Source organism: Anthonomus grandis, chromosome 6 (assembly GCF_022605725.1).
Source record: "Anthonomus grandis grandis chromosome 6, icAntGran1.3, whole genome shotgun sequence".
Classification (NCBI taxonomy): Eukaryota; Metazoa; Arthropoda; class Insecta; order Coleoptera; family Curculionidae; genus Anthonomus; species Anthonomus grandis.
In genome coordinates this window covers 5,593,901-5,617,650 of record NC_065551.1, presented here as the reverse complement: position 1 = coordinate 5,617,650, position 23,750 = coordinate 5,593,901, and the positions used below count along the sequence as shown (strand labels likewise).

Sequence of the window (23,750 nt, the reverse complement as noted above, 5' to 3'; positions counted from 1 at the left end):
TGGGATAGCAACAGTTTTTTACTAGGGCATTCTAAAATGCGCACTGATCTTGTTTCTGACATCGTGGATTTCAATACAAAACCACACCGGAATATCATCGTCATCCCTAACCTCTGATAGGAAGTGCTCTTCCTCCTTGGTCAACTTGATTCTTGATTTTTCTTCCGGGTCTGTACCGGTTATCCAATTTTTTTGAAAGTGGTAGACATTGGTGAAATACTTATATATAATTTTTGAACGACGTTTCAGTTGGGCATCCAAGTATCTCCAACCGTAAACAAATGTAACTTGGATTAGTTGAGACATTAAAAATTTCAACTTTTTCCTTGTTTTTTTGTTTGATATTTTCTCAAACATCTTAGTATCCTTACATACAAGTATCTTTGTCTGTGTATGGAGATAATTTCTATCTCTTAAATTCATGTTGTGGCATCTTGTTTTTAATTTTAATTTTTTATCAAAATTAGGGTCAATTGGGGTAATTGTGGACGATATTTAATGTTTTGACTTGCTAAACGATTTTTGTGGACATCACGCATTATGTTATATATGTAAATTAGCAGTCACATAGCTCATAGTATCTTCTTTGATAATTACTAGTAGTTTTCTGTAATTACAAGTCACATTATGATAAAAAAAATATATTCAACATGCTTGTCCGTTTACATTTGCCCCTACTCTTTAGGGGTAATTGTAAACAAGCATCTCTTGACACATTTACTCCACCAGAAAAAAACCTGGGGTAAATGTAAACGAACTATATAAAGTCGCTATGTAGCAAAATATTTTTTGATATAAGTCGTGTTTACATTTACCCCAAAATAATGTGACCTTAAAGGTTTTGCTTGAAATATAAATGAAAAATCGAGATAAAAGTAAATATTTAGTTCTGTTTATTTTAACTAAAACTAAACTATTTTTGAGAACACTAATAAAAGAAATTTATTCTAAGTATGTAATTATAATAATATTATAGGTATAAAAAATTAGTTTTGCCCATAAACAGGAACTATTGCTGGAAAGTTGTATAGTATTCTTTCTCCCTTCATTTGAATGCCAGGATCGGGAAGCACACCAATGATTTGATTCAAGGTTATATAACTGACATTAGTTTCAACAATGTTGAAAAGCATTTTTGATGCATCCCAGGATTTAAGACCAGTCACTTTGATTTCCGTTAATTTTTCGTCCACAGCTTCAATTAAACACACATATTTAAAAAGAGTAGTCTTTCTCTTTCCACCTTTGAACTGCACAAGAATAAAGTTCCCTGTGGACAAGTCTGAACTCTCGACTGATTTAAGGTCTATATCTTGTTTTTCCGGTTCTGCCCAATCTATTTCATCATCAGTATCACCTAGACTTATTTCTCCATCAGAACTTTCCGACTCTGCAACTGGTTCACTTCTAATTTTTTTCAATTTCGGCTCTAACTTTTTGTTGTCCGTTTTCGGATTAGCCTTTTTTTCTTTATTTTTCTTCTTCTCTTCTGCTTCTTTTAGTCTTTCCAAGACTTGGTTGGTTGTTAATACCTTTCCATATCTTTGTTGCTTTAATCTCGGTATGACTTGTTTTTTCTCTTCAACAATATCTTCACGGCGGCTGAGTGGCAAGAAAATGTTGGTAATTTCTGTCGATTTACTGATAGACGATGACGTCGGTGGTTGTGGACTATGGGTAGATGCCACTAATAATTTTTGGTAGTCAGTTGACGATGTAGAAGGCTGCTGTCGGCTTTCAGCTGATGACACTGAACGATGTTGACTACAACATGATGAAGTTGAAGGCATTCGATCGTCGACCGTGGGTAGAAGTGGGTTTGGTTCAGAAATTGCAACAACAGTTGATTTAGAGGATACTGGTTGGACAATAATAGCATCGGATGTTACAGATTTCGGAGCTTTGAGGGCAGCTTCGTATTTGGCTAAGTCTTCGGTAAATTTTTCCTTAGTTAGCCGTCCACACCCTCGTCCCATTTGTTCCTTACCAAACTTCAACAATTGTTTATTCCAGTTCACCTTTAAGGGTCCAAACATACACTTGTCCAAAGGCTGAAGCTTATCCGTAAGATGGTTTGGAAACTTTATCAAAATAATATTGTTGTACATTGCCTCTATAATAATTCTGACGCTCATATGACCTAGAAGGTTTTGGGAAGTTCTTAAATCTTTAATGTGAGGTATAAACCCTGTCGTAAACCACTGGAAAAATTGCGGCTCCTCCATCCATCCATTAGTGGAGGCCGCATATAGAGTTCCTGGATAGGCGCTATTGGAAGTCCAACGAGCCTGAACTCCAGCTCCCTTGAATACGATGAGCGGTGGAAGTGCTTTGCCATCGGCAGAAACACATCCTAAGACTGTCGTCGACTCTCTTCCAGAGCCTCCAGATATCCAGCACAGGGCCTTTCCTTTCTCTCCAATTGCCCTAATACGATAGGGATCATTATTAAAACCTGACTCGTCAGCATTAAAAATAAAGCTTCCTTTATCATCTAAATTATTTTCATTAATGATTCTTTTCAGGTCATCAAAAAAATGGTAGACGATCTCAGGTTTTCTAGCATTTTCCGCAGTTTTTGCAAATGTTCCGGTTTCTTAAGAGACAGTTCAGGATGTCTTCTCATGAATGAGTAGTACCAGTCTTCTCCCGGTACTCCATTTTTAAATGGTGTTCTTAAACATTTTGAAGTAACATACTCTCCAACCAGTTGTCTAAGTTCTGCTTTGTCACATGGTAGACCCATCGCAGTACGTGCCAATAAACATTTCACTATTTCCTTTTTGGATATCTGAGGATAAAACTTGGGAACGTCCACCCTGTGTCACATTTAATGGAGTCTTTCTTCCTCCTATCCTTTGGTAAATAACTGATCTGGGAACACCATAGAACGTTTTTGCTTGACGTTTTATTTTTATTTTGGACATCTGCAACGGCATTTGCAACATCTTCAGTTGTATAAGAAGATGCTTCTTTTTTCCTTACATAAGTACGAGGCATCTTTACACTGCAACAAGACAAATAAATTACACATTTTACATAAATTATCGGCGAGACACTAATTTTATTATGTTTACAATTACCCCAAAAGTGTGTATACATTTCCCCCAAGAACAAATTTATTAGGGGGAAATGTAAACACTGAATTATTTTAGTGATTATAAAATTTGTCGACAAACATTTAGGCGTAAAATAGACACAATAGTATAACAAACAATGTCCAAATGAAATATGTAACTTACCTCGATGATTTGCATTCGAAAACTTCAGTGCCGAAATTCAACATAAAACCACCAAACACATCAAATTGCATCAGCCAACTAATGCAAGAAGAGCACAAACAGAAGTAAAATTTCAAGGGAAACCGAGTTCGCCCGACGTCGGCACGACTCGAATAGTGAGCTTCGCGCCAAATTTGAAACCTAAATGTAGTTGTGTTTCTTATTTTAGATGTGTCTACAATTACCCCAGCTTACATTTACCCCAATTGACCCTACATTAAAATTTATAGTATGAAACAAATACAATATAAAATAAAAATTTCTCTGGTCCATGCATATCATTTTGAAAAACAGGGATTTTGCAGAAGAATTTCTTACTGGTAAACTGTTTGGGGTAAGAGGGCGGTGTAAGGTTAGTGTGGATGAAAAACGTTTTTATTGTATAAAATAATTGCCTTAAGAAAAACAATTATTTATTAAAAAATGTACTATCTGAGGTTACAGAAAATTAACTATAATTTATATAATTCTATTGTATTCTTTATTTCTATCACTTATACACAGCATAGAAAGCTGTTACGTATACTTTTTATCAAATCAATCTTTTTGAATGGTATTTTTTTGAATTTCCTTAGTAAATTACGAACTTTTCCCCTATTGGGGTCGCCGCTACACATAATTTGTTTTGGTAACCTGTTAGTTATGAATTAATAATGAATAATATATATTAAATATTTATAAATTCGTTGCAACAATGTAAATTTTAATATAGCTGTGACGGGTAAAAAGCAAAAGTTTTGACAAGTGTCCAAAGTAAATTATGTCTGGTGGCGACTATGCAGATGTTGCTTAATGCATGTAGTATCCGAAAACATATCATAAATTAAAAATAAACACATCATATATTAAAGGTAAAATGTATACATATTATCGCATTATAACCATCTTATTTGCATTGCACTATTTGATACATAATCATATTTTCTCAAATTAAATATAAAGGTGCAATATGTATTTTGACTCTGCTTTTCATGATTACATCGAGAATTTGATAGAATGCCGTTTATGTTGACTAAGATGAGTATATTATTTCCTTGTTGTTTACGAACTAGATATAGAACTAACTTTTTATGTAAACATTATAAAATTCTGTCTTGACAAGATATTTACCATTTTCCTTTATAACTATCAAGTTACTCATAGGCTTTGACATTCCAATATTTTCTTAAATTTCGAACTGATGTACCCACTTATAATATTCATTCCCCACATAATTTCAATATATTCAAATAAACAAGAACTTCATCATGATTTGGAATGAATATTTTTAGTGTGATGAAGGTACATTTTATAATAGGATTTCCTTCTGAACAGGGAGCCTTTGAATTGAAGCAATTTAAGGGAAAATTGAAGTTTTCTCTATACATATAGCTAATCTGTTATGAAATTAATATACCTTTATTAAATAGACCTCTGCCTTTGCTATAGTTTGTTCTATTAGAATATCGGGCGTCTTAAATATTTTCTTTATTTGTGGAAATGTATGACATTCTTTAAAGCCTACATTTCTGCTCGGAGTATTCTTATGATTATTACTTCGTTTATCACCATTTAATAAAGAAGTGTGGCGCCTTTGACTCCGTGTTTACGTTAAAAGGTTTTAATCCGGGTCAGTGCTTTTTTTATTAAAAGGTGTTAAAACTAAACCCGTAACTGAGGTGAATAAACTGAGGTTTCCCGAAATTAGTGGTTTCTTTGACCTACGAACCCCCGGGAGTAAAAATCCCATTACACTATATCTATTATTTCATTATTATCATAAAACTAGTCAATTATTTTAAACTAAGCCAAAGGTTAATAAAACAAAATCAAATATTAAAAATTAGTCAAAATTACCTTATAGCTAGATACCTGCTAAGTACTGACAAATAAAATTTAAATCTGAGAATACCCACATATTTTGTAATAAAAACAATAACACGGCACAAAAATTCAACAAAAAATATAAAAAACATAAAAAGGAAAAACGTGACAGGTGTAGTATTTGAACCCACGCTCTAAAGTTGATCTCAGTGAAACACCAGACCGTTAACCACTCGGCCAGCCCTGCTTATGAATATTAGAGTCAAAGGCATATATATATGCGTATCGTGAGCAGAAACAAGAGGTTAGATAAGATTATTAAAGATAAGTCCTGGCTCAAAGGTGATAACATCATTAACGCATGTCAAAATTGGACTCTTTTTGGCTTTGGTCCATCCATTTTCTCCAAGAGATCCAACTTTCTACCCTTAGGTACAATGGAAACATTTTCAGGGACGGAAAAACTATGACCCGTTGATAATAAATGGTTAGCAAATGCTGACTTAGTTTCTGTGGTGTTGGTGTCCCTGAACTTATTAACGAGGCTTAGGTGTTCCTGTACCCTTGTGGATACTCTCCTTCCAGATTGTCCCACATAAACAGCAGGGCAATCCTTACAATTAAGACAATATACATCCGATTTAGATAGAGGATCACTTTTATCCAACGTCTTTACTAGGAATTTGAAAGGCTTAAAAAATTTTGCAAGTTGTTGAGAAATGCCGCCGAAATAACTAAGGCATCTAAAATTATTATTGTTGGTGATGTTGTTCGGTGGGTGGACGATGTGATAGGAGAGTTTATATTTATTATAAAATTTGTAATATAAATTGTTCAAGCTGTAAAGTGAGAAATTATTGTTTATAGCAATTATTTTTATAATATTATGTTTTTTTTTGAAAAGCGTCTCTGGACAGAGGTAATTTAAATAAACGGTAGAACATTGAATTAAAGGCTGCATATTTGCGTTGATAAGGGGAATTGGAGTTAAATTGGATTATATTATCTGTTGCAGAAGGTTTGCGATATACTTCAAAAGAAATACTGTTATTATTTCGGTATAAAAGAAGATCTAAAAAGGGTAATTTTCCGTTTGTCTCTCTTTCCAGCGTAAAAGAGATCTGATTATGAAGGGAGTTAATTCTCTATTTAATTTATGAAGGGAGTTCAACAAACAACACCTTAATTCTGTTAAAAACAAAATTGAAACGCACGATCTTCTAATTTCCAGAGCAGACAAAGGCTCTTGTTTGGTAGTCATGAATAGACTCGACTATGTGGCTAAAGTGACGAAATTTCTATCGACTGACGACTTCGTGGCTTTTACTAGGGATCCAACGATTAGTTTTTTCTCAAAACTTAAGAATTCTCTAGATTGATGTCTTATAACTCTGGGATACTTTAACACCACTAAATCTAACCTATACCCTATGAACCCATGTACTCCTATGCTCTATGGCTTACCTAAGATTCATAAGGAGGGGAACCCGATAAGACCAGTAGTTTCCTTCGTAAACTCTCCTTGCCACAAATTATCCTCTTGGCTTAACAATATTTTAAGAGAAGTAACTGGTTTTCGGAACGAATTCTCCATTAAAAACTCAATTGAATTTGCCAATTATCTAAAGCAAATAGATGTTCCAAACAATGCCATTTTGCTTTCCTTAGATGTAAAGAACTTGTTCCCTAGCATAACCTCGTCAGATTGTTTAACATTGGTTGAAATCCTGCTAAACAATAATAGTACTTTGCCAAAACTGGTGTTAGATAATCTTATCCACCTTTTTCATTAGTTTTGGAACAAAATTTCTTCAAATTTAATGATCAATTCTTTAGGCAAAAATCTGGTCTCGCCATGGGTTCTTGTCTTTCACCATTTTTGAGCGAGGTCTTCATGAGTCACTTGGAGGAGAAAATCATGAAAAGTCGTTTTGCGGGCTTTTTGAGAGCTAATTTCAGTACTTTTCAAAGTATTTTAAAAAAGTATAAATTTATTCCGAAAGTATCAACCAGTTCAAACTCTTTTGGCAGGGGATCCAGAGAGAACACTTGTTTTTCGCCATTGGTATCTTAACTTTTGTCACCAAAATGTAATTTTTTTTGAATAATTGAATGATTGCGCGTAGTGTAGCTACATCAGTTGGGAAGCCACAGACGCCATTACGACGCCGTTTGATCGAGTCTTCGTTTGTTTACGTGATTTTAAAATGCCGCCGAAATAGAACAGACTTAATAAAAATCCTTAGCTGAAAAATTCCCTGCTGTATCAAGAACCGTTCTCTACGAAATTGTGTCCGAACGTTTAAATTATCGGAAACTGTGAATGAATTGAATGATGAGCACAAAACCAAACGATTGGGCAGTGCATTGAGCTTTCTCGAGCGTTACAGTAAAGAGGGCGATGATTTTTTAAACCATATCGTTACAGGCGATGAAACGTGGGTAGCCTGCGTTACACCAGAATCAAAAGAACAATCAATGGAATGGCGGCATTCAACATCCCCTAAGCAAGTCAAATTCAAGCAAACAATATCTGCCCAGAAAATCATGTGCACTGTCTTTTGGGACAGACAGATTGTTGGTCGATTTTCTGCCTCGCGGTGAAACGATCAATGCAACCGCGTACTGTGAAACTTTAAGAAAACTGCGCCGCGCAATTCAAAACAAAAGGCGTGGCATGCTGAGTGCAGGCGTCGTTTTGCTCCACGATAATGTTTGTCCACATTCAGCAAATCGAACGCAAGAGCTTATCACTTCATTTAGCTGGGAACAATTGGACTATCCTCCATACAGTCCATCTAGCGCCTAGCGACTACCATTTGTTTCTGCACTTAAAGACGCATTTGGCGGGGAAGCGTCATTCCGATGATGAAGAAGTAAAACCGTCTGTGCAGCAGTGGTTGTCCAGGCTGGTGGCAAGCTTCTTTGACGACGGCATACAAAAGCTGGTTCCAAAATACAAGTGCCCTAATAATAATGGAATTTATGTAGAATAGTAGAGGAAAGAATGCTCTTTCAGGTTAATAAAGTTTTGTTTGAAAAAATTTACTTGTTGATTTTTTATATCAAGATGGTACTTACTTTAAAAACATGCCTCGTATATTGTATGTACACAATATATTGAATATCTATGTTCGCAAAACAGTCCAGCCAAAATGTGGAAGACTCTTTCTAATATGAATGCTAAGACCAACAAAAATTATAATTTACCACCACATTTATCTAACCCTGATTCTATTAATAATTTTTTTGGATCATTGTTACAAAATATTTCTACTAAAGAAAAAGAAAGAATCAACTTTTATAACAGTAATAAATTAAACGAAAATTTTTCTTATCTGCGTAAAATTAGCTTATTGCCAGTACTATCTAAAATTTATGAAAAGATTTTATACAATCAATTATATAGTTTTGTAATCGAGAGTCACATAATACCTGAACACCAATGTGGCTTTTTCAAAGGGCCAAATACAGCAACAGCGCTTGTGTCTGTAACTGATAATATTTTCGAATCTAACGATAAAGGCCTGGCCAGTCTCTTAATATTATTAGATTATTTACAAGCTTTTGATACCCTGAACCATGCACTCTTGTGTTCCAAACTGCGTTATTATGGGTGCTCAGATTCTTCTTTAAATATTATCTTTTCTTAATAATAGATTTCAGAAAATAACACACAATGGAACTTCTTCTCAGACCCTAATTATTCATTCCGGTGTTCCTCAAGGCTCTATTTTATCTCCTTTGCTTTTTATAATATACACCGCTGATATTCTTCGTTCTACTAATTTTTGTACAGCTACCGCCTTTGCTGACGATACGCAACTTGTATATAACTTTGATGCCACCAACTTTGCTGATGCAACTCAGCGTGTTAATCACGACTTAGAAACCATTAGGTATCTGTCTAATGAACATAATCTTTAACTTAATTTCAATAAATCCAAGCTTCTATGTTTTGCAAGTGAACAAAATAAAATGATTGTCAAAAATAATGCTAATATTAACCTTAAGGAGCGGTCATACTTCCTTTTGTAGCTTCCGCGAGAAATTTAGGTTTACATATGGACGAAGATCTTCGTTTTAGCGAACATGTCAAATAGTTGAACACAAAGGCATTTTTGGCCCTAAAATTAATTTTTATTCAGAGACACTCGCTTAATTTTAAATTAAAAAAGCTACTCTGTGAGTCTCTTGTTCTTAGTCATTATGATGTCTTACTGCGATTTTATATATGCGCCTTGTTTGCGGTTATTGGAACAAAAAAGAATTCAGAAAATGCAACACTCTTGTTGTAGGTTTATATATGGCATTAAAAAGGGAGACCACATATCGCATAAAATATCAGAAACAAATTGGCTGAATACGTCAAACAGATGGAATTTTCATCTTGCCAATTTTGTTCATAAAATTATCACCGACAGTTCTAAGACCTCTTCTATAAAAAAACTCAAGAGTAAATTTATTCCAAGAAACAAAGTTCATCACTTAAATGTAAGAAGCAAAGAATCACTTACTATGCCCAAATTTAAAACTGCTCTATTTAAAACGTCATTTACATTTAATGCTATTAAAATCTATAACCATATTCCTAACAACATTAAAATTTTAAATATCATTAATAAATTAAAATTTAAATTTCGTTTTTTCCTCTTTCAAACGCAAATATAACTAAATATGTTCAATCTCATCAAAGTCTTCAAGTTGAAAAAACATATTTTATTGCACCTATGATCTGTGTATTTTTATTCTGAGTTTGCTGCACACTCCCTTCCCTTTACCTGTGCAAGGAACTTGAGCATTTAATTCTGGCAATATACCTCTTTTTGTATCCTTATTCTTCTTTTATGCTATCTATTTTTAATGGTTAAGTAGGAGTAGCCCTAGGGCTAGACTTCGCCATTATTTTCTATGTATGAATGTGTTTTTTTTGGATTTAAATAAAAAGACTTATTATTATTATTATTATTATTAAGTACTACTTTTAATGATCAGTGGATAGGAAAATATGGCCCCATCCAATAGCCTCCCAGATCGCCAGATCTAACAAAATTTGATATTTTATTTTGTCAGATTATAAGTTGATGTTAAAAATAAAGTTTGCCCATACAATTTAATTGTTTTCGTTTTGGTGTCATAACTTCATTAATTTGTAACCTGTAAAAAAAGTCATTATAACCTTTTTTGTTTAAAATTTGAAAGCTGAAAAAAATATAATATTAAGGGGTTTCCATTTAAATTTTTTTAAATTTTACTGAAAAACTCAAAAATACCATTCTCAAATGTTTTTTTTTCGTTCTCATTTTTACCAGCGTATAAATGCCAATAGTTTGCTAATTTAAATAACTTTGTATTTTCACTAATAATAAATTATTAATTTTAATAATTAAATACAATATTAATTTTTTTCTATACTTTCTGCTACTACTCACTCGAAAAAAACTGATCCTGTACTTACAATTACCTAAATAATAACTTTTTTGCAGTCCTTTAACAGTTTTCCAACTAATTTAACATTATTATTAAATTAGGTGATGATCTGGGATGACTTAAGCAAAACTACGCCCATATATTTGGAATTAAACGATCCAGTTTTGGCAGTAAGACTAAGGAGAGATAGAATAGTAGTAGTACTGGATGGTGTTATTAAAGTATATACTTTCACACTAGCTCCAACACAAATACATGTGTTTGAAACATGTAGCAATCCTAAGGGTTTATGTGTTTTATGTCCGAATAGTAATAACTCAATACTGGCATTTCCTGGAAGAAGAACGGGATATGTTCAGGTATAATATTTAATCGTAATTTTCAGAATTTAATAACCATAGTTTACTATCTGATTTTTACAGTTAATAGATCTAGCCAATACAGAAAAGCCTCCTTTAGACATAGCCGCACATGAAGCTCATATCAGTTGTATTTCCTTAAATTTACAAGGGACAAGATTAGCCACAGCCAGTGAGAAGGGAACTCTTATTCGTGTATTTGACACAACCAGTGGAGAGAAAATACATGAACTGAGACGAGGAAGGAATCAGGTAAAAATTCCATTTTAACATTTTCCTAATTATTACATTTTTGTATCTATCATTTGTAGGCCGTAATCTATTGCATAAACTTTAACAATTCATCCACATTACTTTGTGTCTCATCAGACCATGGTACCGTCCACGTTTTTGCATTAGACGACCTTACCTTAAATAAACAGTCCAGTTTAGCAAACGCTATGGCTGCCTCTGTGGTTTTCCTTCCAAAATATTTTACTTCAATCTGGTCGTTTTGTAAATTCACCGTTCCTAATGGGTCACCATCAATATGCGCATTTGGACAACAAGATGATGCTTCTATTATTGGTAAGTTTATATAAGGAATTATTTTGTTAAACTCATGGTATTGAACTATAAAATTCAACATATATTTCGTATACAGGGTCGATAGAGGTCATTTGCAATTAAAACAACCGTATATATTTGGATTGACAACACGGCTTACAAGTATAGCACGTATATTTTGCGCTTACTAAAACTCTGCTCAGTTTTCTAGTTAAACATTGGAAAAATATACATTTTTTTTGCACCAGTGTGAAATGTGTAGAGTTGAAATGCGCAAAGAAATGTTGGTGTTTCTATAACATATTACTATGAAAAGAAAGACAACATCTGTAAGTAATTATTGTTTTCATTATCACCCTAAACAAGCAGCCATAGTTTTTCGATGGCGGGGATATGTGCAAACTGCAAACTATCTACAGCCGGCGCTCGATCCACGGCACTAGTGATGTGCAACGATTACTTTTATAAGTATCGAGTAGATACTGATACTTTATATCAAAGTATCAGATACTTTGTATTCGTTACAAAGTAGTCATTACTTGTTTACTTGTTAGTTGTTAGTGAATATACGGGCGAATATTAAGATTTTATATGAGTACCTATATTAAATTTAGGGCTTGCTTTGGCGTTTGTTATATTTTTTGAGTATAATAGAGGTTTATCAAGTTTTAGTAAGATATTACAAAATGATACTTTAATACTTATGCTAATAAAAAGTAATCAAGTAATCGGGCACGACAGACGAAATCAAATACTTTTAGAACAAGGTATCGAGTATCGAAGTATCAAGCAAGTGCGTGTCGCTTAACGCTGGGTAAATATAAATAGGTATTATTGATTAATTCTTGTTGGACTGATCGGCGGCGGTTTATTTCATTTTATTAACAATATTGTCATATTTTACTTATAAAATATATTTAGTACGCAGAAGCAGCCACCGGTGACATGGAAATTTGGGATTTAAAAAAGTATTCGAGTAACGAGTAGTTTGGGGTCGAAGGATTCGATTATTTCGAATCTTCGCATGTATCAGATATTAAAGTATCGAGTAGATACTATCAGCACATCTCTACACGGCACACATTCAGTGTGATAGCTGCAAGGCGGACCTGCATGTCGCTTGTACAGGGTGGGCCAATTTAGACGTTTTCTTAAGGGAAGTCATGTCCCTGTTAGAGATAAAAAAATTTTGACCTCCATTCTCCGGGCTCAAATTTTAAAAGAAGTTTATTGAAGCAAATGAAATTTTGCTATGGCAAATAGTTTGGCCGCTAGAGGGCGTTTCTGAAATTTGGTCATTTTTGTTTTTCGGCTATGGCTGCTGTGTTTTTAAAGATAAATGATTTCTGTAAAGACTTTCTTATAGCACTTTTAAGCGCTTAACATGCTCATGATATTTAAATTTATACAGGGTGCTTCATTATTAAAAAATTATTATTATTTTTTTTTAATGGAATGCATATTATTTTTTTGCATTTTCTTGTAGCCCTTAAAATTCCCTTTTTAAATATATATAACACTTATAATCTAAACTCATTAGTTTAGGAGATATAAATAGATTTCTTAAGTATCAATAAATTATAATGCCGTGCCATTTAAAACGCCTAAAAAACAGAGTAGGCGGGTGACACAATTGCGGGTGAAACAATTGCGTAAAGGGTTGAGTAGGCGGTTGTCAAACTGCTTTGAGTAATACGTCATTTTGACATAAACAAGCTTATTTTCATAATCTGTTTTACTTTGTATTTCTTTTATGTGATAATCACAATGTATCAAAACTATGAAAAATTCGATATGATTAAATGTTTTATTGAATGTAATGAAAATGCAAGAGAGGCCTGTAATTTATATCAACGACGATATCCAGACGGGGGCAGCCACATAGTACGCTGTTTGAGAAATTAAAAAGAAACCTTATTAATTTTGGTTCTTTTGCTAAACCGCGAAGAAATGCTAATAATAATATAAATGACGATCAAGAACTATTGGATATAACAGTTTTGGGTGCAATTGAAAATAACTCTAATCTATCCACCCGGAAATTGGAAGTAGAAACTGATGTGCCAAGGACCTCTGCAAGACGGATTTAAAAAAAATATAGGTATAAAGCTTATCGAACCCGAAAAGTTCATCATCTCTTTCCTGCGGATCGTGATAGAAGATTGGAATTCTGTCGGTGGTATTTGCAAAAGTGTGGTCAAGATACAACATTTGGCTACAATTGTATTTGGACGGATGAAGCTTCGATTAGTAGTGCAGGCATTTTTAATAGGTATAATAGGTATACCTGGGCTCGAGCAAATCCTCACGCAACGGTGGCTGTAAGAAATCAAGGCCGTTACAGTTTTAGTGTATGGGTAGGCATATTTCGTAGTAGATTTATTGGTCCCTATATTTATGATGGACAGTTAAATTCAGAGCGATATTTACAAATTCTGCAAACGCAAGTTGAGCGCTTCCTAGAGGAATTGCCTCTAGCCCAGCAGAGGCATCCTATATTTTTCCAGCAGGATGGTGCGCCACCGCACAATTCTAGAGTGGTCCAGTAATTATTTAAATGAGCAGTTTGGTGAGCAGTGGATAGGAAATCAAGGTCCAATACGTTGGCCGCCTAGATCCCCTGACTTAACACCCTTAGATTTTTATCTTTGGGGAAGAATAAAAGACTTGGTATACCAACAGCCAATTACTTCAAGAGTAATGTTGGAAGAAGCTTTACATAATGCATTTGCAACAATAACAAATATTGAATTAAGAAACGCTGTTGATAATGTTGAAAAACGTAGCCGCTGGTGCATTGATCAGGAAGGAGCTCAGTTTGAACACTTGTTATAAGTACGTAATATATAGAGTTGCAGTTTTAGTTAAAATATCAATAAAAAAATAAAATCTGGTTTTTACTTTTTGTTTGTTAGTTCATATTCTAAGTTTAAAATAAATAAATAAATACTTCAATTTTTTTTTATTTTTTTACAGTATTATTTTGTTTTTATAACTGTATTTGTCCATTATTATAATTAATATTTAATAAAACAGGAGCTATTGTTTAATTTACTTTTGATTTTTAAAAGCGCTTACTGAAGTATCACAAATAAAAAATACAGAACCTATAACGTCCTTTTTTAATCTTTGAGTGTCTTAAATAACTGCACTTATTTTTAATAAGGACGTTGATATCGCAGGCCCTTAAATTCTCATTATATTTGATAAAACATCTAATCATATGGAATTTTTTGAAAAATTGATACGTTTTTGGATTCTAATATCAAAATATAAATACAAAGGAAAACATAGATTATAAAAACAAGTTTGTTTATGTAAATATTAAGCTTCACTTATAGCAGTTTAAAACACGCCTACTCTTCCGTTTACGCGATTAAAATGGCGGGTCATTACCTACGTGTTTTTAATATTTAAGAAATTTATTTATATATCGTAAACTATTAAATTTAGATTATTAGTGTTATATATATTTAAAAAGGGAATTTTAAGGGCTACAAGAAAATGCAAAAAAATAATATGCATTCCATTTAAAAAAAAAAAATTAATAATGAAGCACCCTGTATAAATTTAAATATCATGAGCATGTTAAGCGCTTAAAAGTGCTATAAGAAAGTCTTTACAGAAATCATTTATCTTTAAAAACACAACAGCCATAGCCGAAAAACGAAAATGACCAAATTTCAGAAACGCCCTCTAGCGGCCAAACTGTTTGCCATACCAAATTTCATTTGCTTTTATAAACTTCTTTTAAAATTTGAGCCCGGAGAATGGAGGTCAAAATTTTTTTATCTCTAACAGGGACATGACTTCCCATAAGAAAAAAAAAAGTGGAGCTCTTAGACAAAATCGATATAGTCAACACTAAAATCAGCCCTCTTGAGACTCCAAGTGCTGTTTTGGAGCTAAAAACTTTGGAAGAAGTTACCGCTGAAGCGGTTGAAAGAATAAATAGATCTAAAAACGTCTTGATTAAAGGGATTCCAGAATCCCTTGGTGACGTCACAACTCGTAAACACAAGGATACTACGGAGGTCATGAAAACATTAACTGTCATATACAGGGTGTTTCCTAACTACGGTACGAAACTATACAGGGTGAATCGTTAGGTCATTTTATGAAAAAAAGGTCCTATGAACGTATGTTGGGTGTTGCTTTGTTTCTGAGATACAGGGCGATGAAAGTTCAAAAAAATCACGGTATTTTAAAAATACTATAACTATCCTTAAACCGATTTGGTTGAAATTTGGTGCAGTTATTTGAAGTTATAAGACGCTTATTTAGCTGTAACTAGATTATTAGGTCCAGTGGCGTGTCAGTGGGCACCACATGCTTATTGTTGAGAAAAAACAAAGCCAATAATTAATTGTTTTGCAGCTTTTTATTTATTTTTGTATTTAAGCAACTAAAAATACAACTTTTTCGTATCTTATCTTATTATCTTCATATCTGGCTTTGTTTTCGAGAAAAAAATTTAAAGTATCTTTAACTCATTCTAAAAATTATCCATAGACGACAACATGAAATAAAAACCAGTTAATTCGATAAAGAATTTCGACCTTAAAGTAAATGAGCAAAATGCCCACCTTCTGATAAAATACACGACTGCAAACGATTTGTCATTGAGTGTCTGACATGCTCAAAAATACCTGGAGTATCCCTTATGATATTGCAATTGACAATTATCCGATTCCTCAAGTCATTCACATCTAGAACAGGACTTTTATAAACAAGAGCCTTCAGATACCCCCATAAATAGTAATCCAGGCGATTCATATCAGGACTGCGAGCCGGCCAATTTTGAGGTCCTGCACGTCCAATCCAGCAATTAGGGTAGATGACGTCGAGATGCTGACGAGCAAGAACACTGAAATGAGCTGGAGCCCCGTCGTGCATAAACCACATATTGACTCTTACTTGTAAGGGTATTTTTTCTAATAAAGTGGATAAATGGTGTTGCAAGAAATCCGTGTAGGATTCACCTGTTAATCTTGCCGGTAAAAAAATGGGCCAATTAGTTAGTCACCAATAATTTCTATCTAAACGTTCAGCGAAAATTGTTGCTGAAAATGAGTTTCTCTAATAACGTGGGGATTTTCGTCAGCCCAAAAATGATCATTGTGGAAGTTCATAATAGCATCTCTTGAAAAATTTGCCTCATCCGTAAATAAAATATTTGGTAGGAAATTATTATTGTCTCCATCGTATGAATCAACCACCTGCAAAACATTAATCTTGGATGAAAATCCCGAGGCAGTAGAGCTTGTACACGCTGTATGTGATATGGATGCAGGAGGTTTCTTTTTAGAACTTTCCAAACGGTTTTTGAACTGACTTCAAGCTGCAGTGCAATCTTCCTGATGCTATTGGAAGGATCTTCTTCTATCGCATCAAGTATAGCTTCTTCCAGTTCAGGCGTTGTTATAGTTTCTGGTCTTCCACCACCCATATTTTTATTAAAAGTCCCAGTTTCACATAATCTTGCATGTAGTTTTCTAAATGTTTTTGCACATGGAATTACTCTGTTAGGATATCTGTCCTGGTAAATTCTTCATGCTTCTTCTGCATTTCCATTTCCTAATCCATAAATAAAGTGCATGTCGGTCATTTCATGGTTAGTAAAATTTCATGATGGAGTAATGAATCACTGCTAATTGACAGCTGAATTTTACTTATAGCAATTCTATCACTGTCGTCAGCTGGTCTCCAAAGCAGGTAGGTACAAAGGAGGTACTTGAATGGACTTGCCAATTATTTGTCATAAGAAGCAATGTATTTGTTATTTTGTTGTATTTCAAAAATCTGATAATAAAAATCGTAGAAGTTGAATGTTTATTATCATAGTAAACAAGACACAAGAGACCAAAAAGTCGTGCATTGGAGGGTGGACATTTTGCTCATGTACTTTAAGGTCGAAATTGTTTATCGAATTAATTGGTTTTTATTTCATGTTGTCGTCCATGGATAATTTTTAGAATGAGTTAAAGATACTTTAAATTTTTTTCTCGAAAACAAAGCCAGATATGAAGATAATAAGATAAGATACGAAAAAGTTGTATTTTTAGTTGCTTAAATATAAAAATAAATAAAAAGCTGCAAAACAATTAATTATTGTGCCCACTGACACGCCACTGGACCTAATAATTTCAATCTAGTTACAGCTAAATAAGCGTCTTATAACTTCAAATAACTGCACCAAATTTCAACCAAATCGGTTTAAGGATAGTTATAGTATTTTTAAAATACCGTTATTTTTTTGAACCCTCATCGCCCTGTATCTCAGAAACAAAGCAACTCCCGACATACGTTCATAGGAACTTTGTTTCATAAAACGACCTAACTATTCACCCAGTATAGTTTCGTACCGTAGTTAGGAAACACCCCGTAGAAGCACGTATCAGCTCCAATTTCCGTTCCGAAATTCGGCCAAGTACCAAAACCCGGAGGACGCCCTCGCTACATTAAAATTACCTTTACTGATGCTAAGCACGGTAAAGAAACTGTTACGTCACAAAAATAAACTATTGGATAATAACCTTACCCGCTCTAATCAAAATATCAGATGACAGAACTAAAAATCAACTGAACTATTTAACCCAATTACGAGAAGAACTTAAACGTAAAAATGCTAGTGGTAAAGATAACCTTACCATCAAGTACATAAAAGGGGTACCAGAAATTGTGTCTGTTGACACAAAAAATGATTAGATACATCTTTTCTCCAATGGAAAATCTTATATACAAACCTAAGCAGTTTATCGGCTAAATACAACGAGTTTGTCTACAAAGTTCAACTATCAAACCCAAACCTTATTTTTATAACCGAAACATGGCTTTCAAATAAAATACCTGACTCCTTGGTTGACTTACGCGGGTATACTATATTTAGAACAGATAGAACAAATAAACCTGGGTCTGTAAGCAATCAAATTTTAATTGATTTTTCTTTACAAAAGTTACCATTTTCTTCTGAGAATATAGACACTCTAATATTAAAAATAGCTAAGATATTTCTTTTACTTTTATGTGTATCTATCGGCCCCCCGCAAATGTGATACCAGTTAGGAAAACAACAAAATGCTTTTTGAAAAGCAAAAGACTTGTCAAGGACATGTGAAAATTTAGTAATAGTCGGTGACTTTAATTTTCCTAGTTTAAAATGGCCGCTTACGTTATTTCCTGAACCATACAATTCTGAAACCTATTTTAGTGACTTTATATTAAATAGTAATTTGTCCCAACTCATCACTGAACCAACCTGATACAAACAAAACCAGAAACCATCGACCCTTGACTTATTACTAACAAACGAAGAATCTCTTGTTTACAATATTAAAATCGAGGACCCTATTGAAATCAGATCATAATATAATCAATGCAGAACTTCAATTTTCTACAAAATCCTACAATGGAAAACAGAGCACTAGTCAAAATAAATACTTTGTGACAAATTTGGAACATGTCTGTAATGATCTAGGAAAGTTGGACTGGGACCAAATGTTTATATCCTGTGAATCTTCATCTGAAATGTGGTCAGTTTTTTATAATATTCTTTGCGATTCTATTACTTTAAATTCTCAAGAAAAACCAATGCGACAGAAAGCAAAGAAACCTTGGATAAATAAAAATCTTCTTAACATGGTTAAATGGAAGAAACATCTCTGGCCAAAATATAAGCGTTCAAGAAATGACACTGACCTGACGAATCATCGTAGTTTTTCGAAAATGCTTACAAACTTAATTAAAAATTCCCGTCAAAATTTTGAAATTAATTTAGCAAACGACAAAAACCCCAAAAATCTATTTAAATACATTCGCTCCTCAATTAAATCAAGGGTGTCAGTACCGTTACTAAAAAAGGGCAACAACAGCATGTGTGAAAATGAAATGCAAGTCGCGGAAGAGTTGGCGAGAACTTTCGAACAGGCATTCACTAAAGAGCCTGAACAAGATGTATTACCTACCCCACACTGTCCTCGTATCTTAAACTCAATAGCAACAATACATATAAATGAGAAAAAAATTAAATAAAAAATTGAAAAACGATTCGTCTGCAAGGTTTTATTCCAAAAAAATGCAGTGAAGTGATAGCTACGCTTCTTGCAAAAGTAATGAAATACTCAATGATTAAAAACTCTGTACCCGAACAGTGGAAAGTCGCATCGGTCACGCCAATTTTTAAAAAAGGCGATAAGTTATCAGCAGGCAACTATAGGCCGATGAAGTGCAAACATTATTTACTGAAAATTATGTAATACCCAATATCCAACACGGATTTGTAAGGGGTTGCTCTACGATTACTAACCTGTCTCAATGCCTTAACCAGTGGATAACAGCCTTAGACAAAAAACAACCAATAGATGTAATCTACCTAATTCAGTATCATTTTAGCAGTCGTACAGAGTGGACGTCTATACTCGTAGGAGGCGCCGGTGCTCAGTTTTGTTTTGTTTTGATTCGTTTTGATTTAATTTAAATTGTTTTGATCTAGTGTTGCGTGTTTACATTAACGTGCTATATTTTCGCGGTACAAGTGTTTTCTAAAAAACTAATTAAGTTCCTGCATCAGTAAATGTTTTTGTTTTATAAACAGTTCATGTTTTGACTAAATTTAAAATTATCTGGCTACCATTGACCTTAACTTGAAATAATTGAACATTAACCGTAGGACGTGCAATTGTGTGTTTTGTTGTACATTTGTTTCCTGCGTTGGGTTTAAGTTCAAGTTACTGTTTATTTACAGTCCCTGTTTTTACCATCAATATTTATTTCAATTTAATAATATTTCCTTATAATCTAAAATGAACCGCAGTTTCAAATGTTGTCAGAAGAGGGATTTTCCAAATTATTGCTGCATCTCTTGTATTTCAATATTCCACCCAAGTTGTCTGGAAAGAAATTCTGATGCCATAAAACTGGGAGGTTACAGGATTTTATCACAAAGATGTCAAGATCATTTTAATGAAAGAGATCAGGAAGGAAAAATTAATGAGCAAAAGTTTTATGATTTGTTGACAGAATTGAAAGAGAAGGATAGACATATAGAGAGAATGAAAAGAAACAGCATGGTTTTTGAAGATGAAGTGTCGGAGGCCGAAAAGAAGATCTCCTCATCCCTGGAAAATCTGCATAAACAGAATGAAGAACTTTAAGTTGAATTGGAAAACTTAAAAATTAATAAAGGTGAATTGTTGGCATTACTGGAAGTGAGTGAAAGGCAAGTCTTAAGTTCAATTCACAAATTAGCGAGCTAAATATCCTAAATAAAAATTTAATTGTAACGATAAAAACATTAGAAAATGAGTCTTCAACCTATAAGACTGAAATAAACTTGCTACAAAAGGACGTAAACGACTTAACTAACTTAAATAAGAAGATGGTAGACTCCGTAAAGGTGTTGGAAGTTGAAAAAGGTACCTGTTATTCCGACATTTGTGCATTGAAGGGACAGTTACAGATATCTAAATCTGTTGTTATTAATTCTCCAACACAGCTACCAACTAGGCCAAATACACCTGACGATAGTCGACCTCGGCTTCTCTTTGTTGGTGGAAATTGTAGCAGGGTGTTCCTAAAACATTTACGTTTAAAGTTTGAAGCTTACTACAAGGTCCAGTGTTTCCTGAAGCCGAGCAGTTCAAGCAGTGAAGTGATTAGGACAGCATCAAATTTAGTTAAGGACTTTACGAAAGAAGATTTTTTAATAGTAATGTTAAATGGAATTTGTTCTTCATCTGATGTTTTAAAAAATTTAATTCAAAATCATGTTGATACAAACACTTTAGTGATAACAAGCCCTTATACTTATTTAAACCATAATGTTATCTATAATAGTAATAAGGCCCTTTATCGTACTTCTCATGCAAATAATATTAATCTGTATGGGGTTTTAGAGTCTAATCACGCCAGTAACTTTGGTTCAGACTTGGCATCATTATTACATGCACATATTTTCAAATATTTTAAAATTAATATTTCATCGAATAAATTGTCTTTGAATCATCAAATTAATGAGTCTGAACTGATTACTGATCGTGAATTGAATTCTTCTTTTTTATAGACATGTCCACGAAGGTTGAATCTCATTCATGTTCATATTCTACTAGTAAGATTGAAATTAGCTCTTCGAAAAGCTTAAGTATCTTTATTCTTAATATACAATCCCTAAGAAACAAGATGGATGAGCTTCATCTTTTGCTGGACACATGTAATTTTCCTGATATTGTACTTTTGACTGAGCACTGGTTAAGGCCTTGTGAATGTTTTTTAATATCTGATTATGTTCCTATATCAAATTTTTGTCGTCAACAATCTATACATGGAGGAACCATGATCTTGGCTAGGCAAACAATTGAAACGATTTTTTATAATATTGATAAGTATGATAATCTTCTGTTAGAAAATGTTTTTGAATTCTCTCTTTCTTTTTGTAAGCGTTTTAATTTATATATTGTTTGTGTTTATAGGCCGCCTACAGGAGATATTGCTATGTTTCTGGACAAACTTGATTCTCTTTTATCCCAGTTGTCCCTACACTCTAAGGTTATATTGGCTGGTGACTTTAATATCAACTACACTGATGAAACCTTGCCACGTACTTCTCTTTTAAGTATTTTAAATTCTTACGACTCGAAAATGCACGTTCTTTCTCCCACACGAATAACTTCTTCATCTGCAACTACAATTGACTATTTCTGTACAAATTTTGATGACGTTTTATGCACAGTACTCTCATCTGGTATTTTGAAGCTATTCTTGCTAAAATGCCATATAATACTGTGTCATCTTTATCTCATTATAAGGGAAGAATTTTCAGCAGGAGAAATTTCAATGCTTTTTCTGCTGCTACAGCTTCGGTAAATTGGAATGCTTGATACGCTTGATAATGCTTGAATACTTGAAACGGCTTCTGACCCACTTTATTTTTTCAAGTTCTGTGTGATAAGATCAATCAGTGCTTTCCTAAAATGAGGCTTAAAACTAAGAAACGAAAACCATGGGTTACAAGAGGCCTTAGAATTTCAGCTAAAAACCTCCGTTTTTTTGACGAAATTGTGCAAATATACCACAAATGAAAATATCCTTGTATGTTATCAGAAATACCGTAGTCTGTACAGAAAGACGATTAAAGCAGCAAAATCTAATTATTATAGGGATCGCTTAAATATGTCATCAAATAGGCAGAGTGTTGGTCTTAATGATTTTAGACATATCTGAACCGGAGTTAAGACCTGACATTTTAAACGACTATTATTGTGATATACCTAATATCTTGCTCAAGGGCATTCGTAGTAACATAGATCCCTTACAATATCTTTAACAAGTGTCGGTTGAGCATTCATTTTTCTTTCATCCTGTCGATCTTACCGAAGTAAAAAATGAAATCAAACGCCTAAAAAATCATAAATCATCTGGAGCTGATGGGATATCTTCGAGGTTGTTACTCTTTTTGCCTGATTCAGCCTTAAATGCTTTAGTTTCTGCCATAAACAATTCTTTACATATTGGCATTTTTCCTTCATGTTTAAAAGAGGCAGTGGTTATCCCTCTTTATAAGGGTGGAGATTTGGATCAGCCTTGTAATTTCCGTCCCATTTCTATTTTGTCTACCCTCTCTAAGATAGTTGAAAAACTTGCAAAAAGCAGAATTTTGTCCTTTTTACATCATAATGGCATTTTGTCTGCAAATCAGTCTATCTATCCAAAGCACTTGACTGTGTGGATCATGGAATACTGTTATCTAAGCTCGATAAATATGGTTTTAGGGGTGTAGCGTTGCGATTGCTTGAGTCCTATCTATCAAATCGTACTCAGAGGTTACAGTGTCTGGGCGTTTGTCTGCTTCTAGATCCCTAAAATGCGGCGTTCCCCAGGGTTCAGTGTTGGGACCACTGTTATTTTTACTGTATGTGGATGACTTGAGTTCATTGAAACTGCAGGGCAAGGTGGTTTAGTTTGCTGATGATACCGCCATACTATAAAGCCATAAAAATTCTGATTATATTAAGACTTGTATCCTTGAAGACCTTCAGTTTTTATCAGGGTGGTGTGCTTCCAACAGGCTCGTGTTTAATGTAGGAAATACGTCTATTATGGGGTTTAAGTGCGATGTTCAGGGTCTGATGTTTGACGAAAATTCCCTCTTGCAGAATAAAGAGTGCTGCAAGTTCCTAGCAATTACCATTGATGGTCGCCTTCGGTTTGAAGATCATATTTTACATTTAGCTGGGAAATTATCTTCTGGATGTTTTGCAGTAAGAATGGCAAAACAAGAGCTGGGAGGGGTGGTTGCACGTTCAGTGTACTTTTCACTTATTGAATCTCATATTTG

At 33.8% G+C, this 23,750-nt stretch overlaps 1 protein-coding gene across 1 annotated transcript in view; it reads left to right on the top strand.

The window, feature by feature from the left end:
- LOC126737063 (WD repeat domain phosphoinositide-interacting protein 3) overlaps positions 1 to 23,750 on the top strand; it is a 51,456-nt gene that overhangs the window by 14,975 nt on the left and 12,731 nt on the right. Inside the window, exons 3-5 of the mRNA XM_050441760.1 lie at positions 10,616 to 10,873; positions 10,937 to 11,125; positions 11,185 to 11,440. Of these exons, the coding sequence (XP_050297717.1) occupies positions 10,616 to 10,873; positions 10,937 to 11,125; positions 11,185 to 11,440 (703 nt within the window). The remainder of the gene's footprint in view (positions 1 to 10,615; positions 10,874 to 10,936; positions 11,126 to 11,184; positions 11,441 to 23,750) is intronic.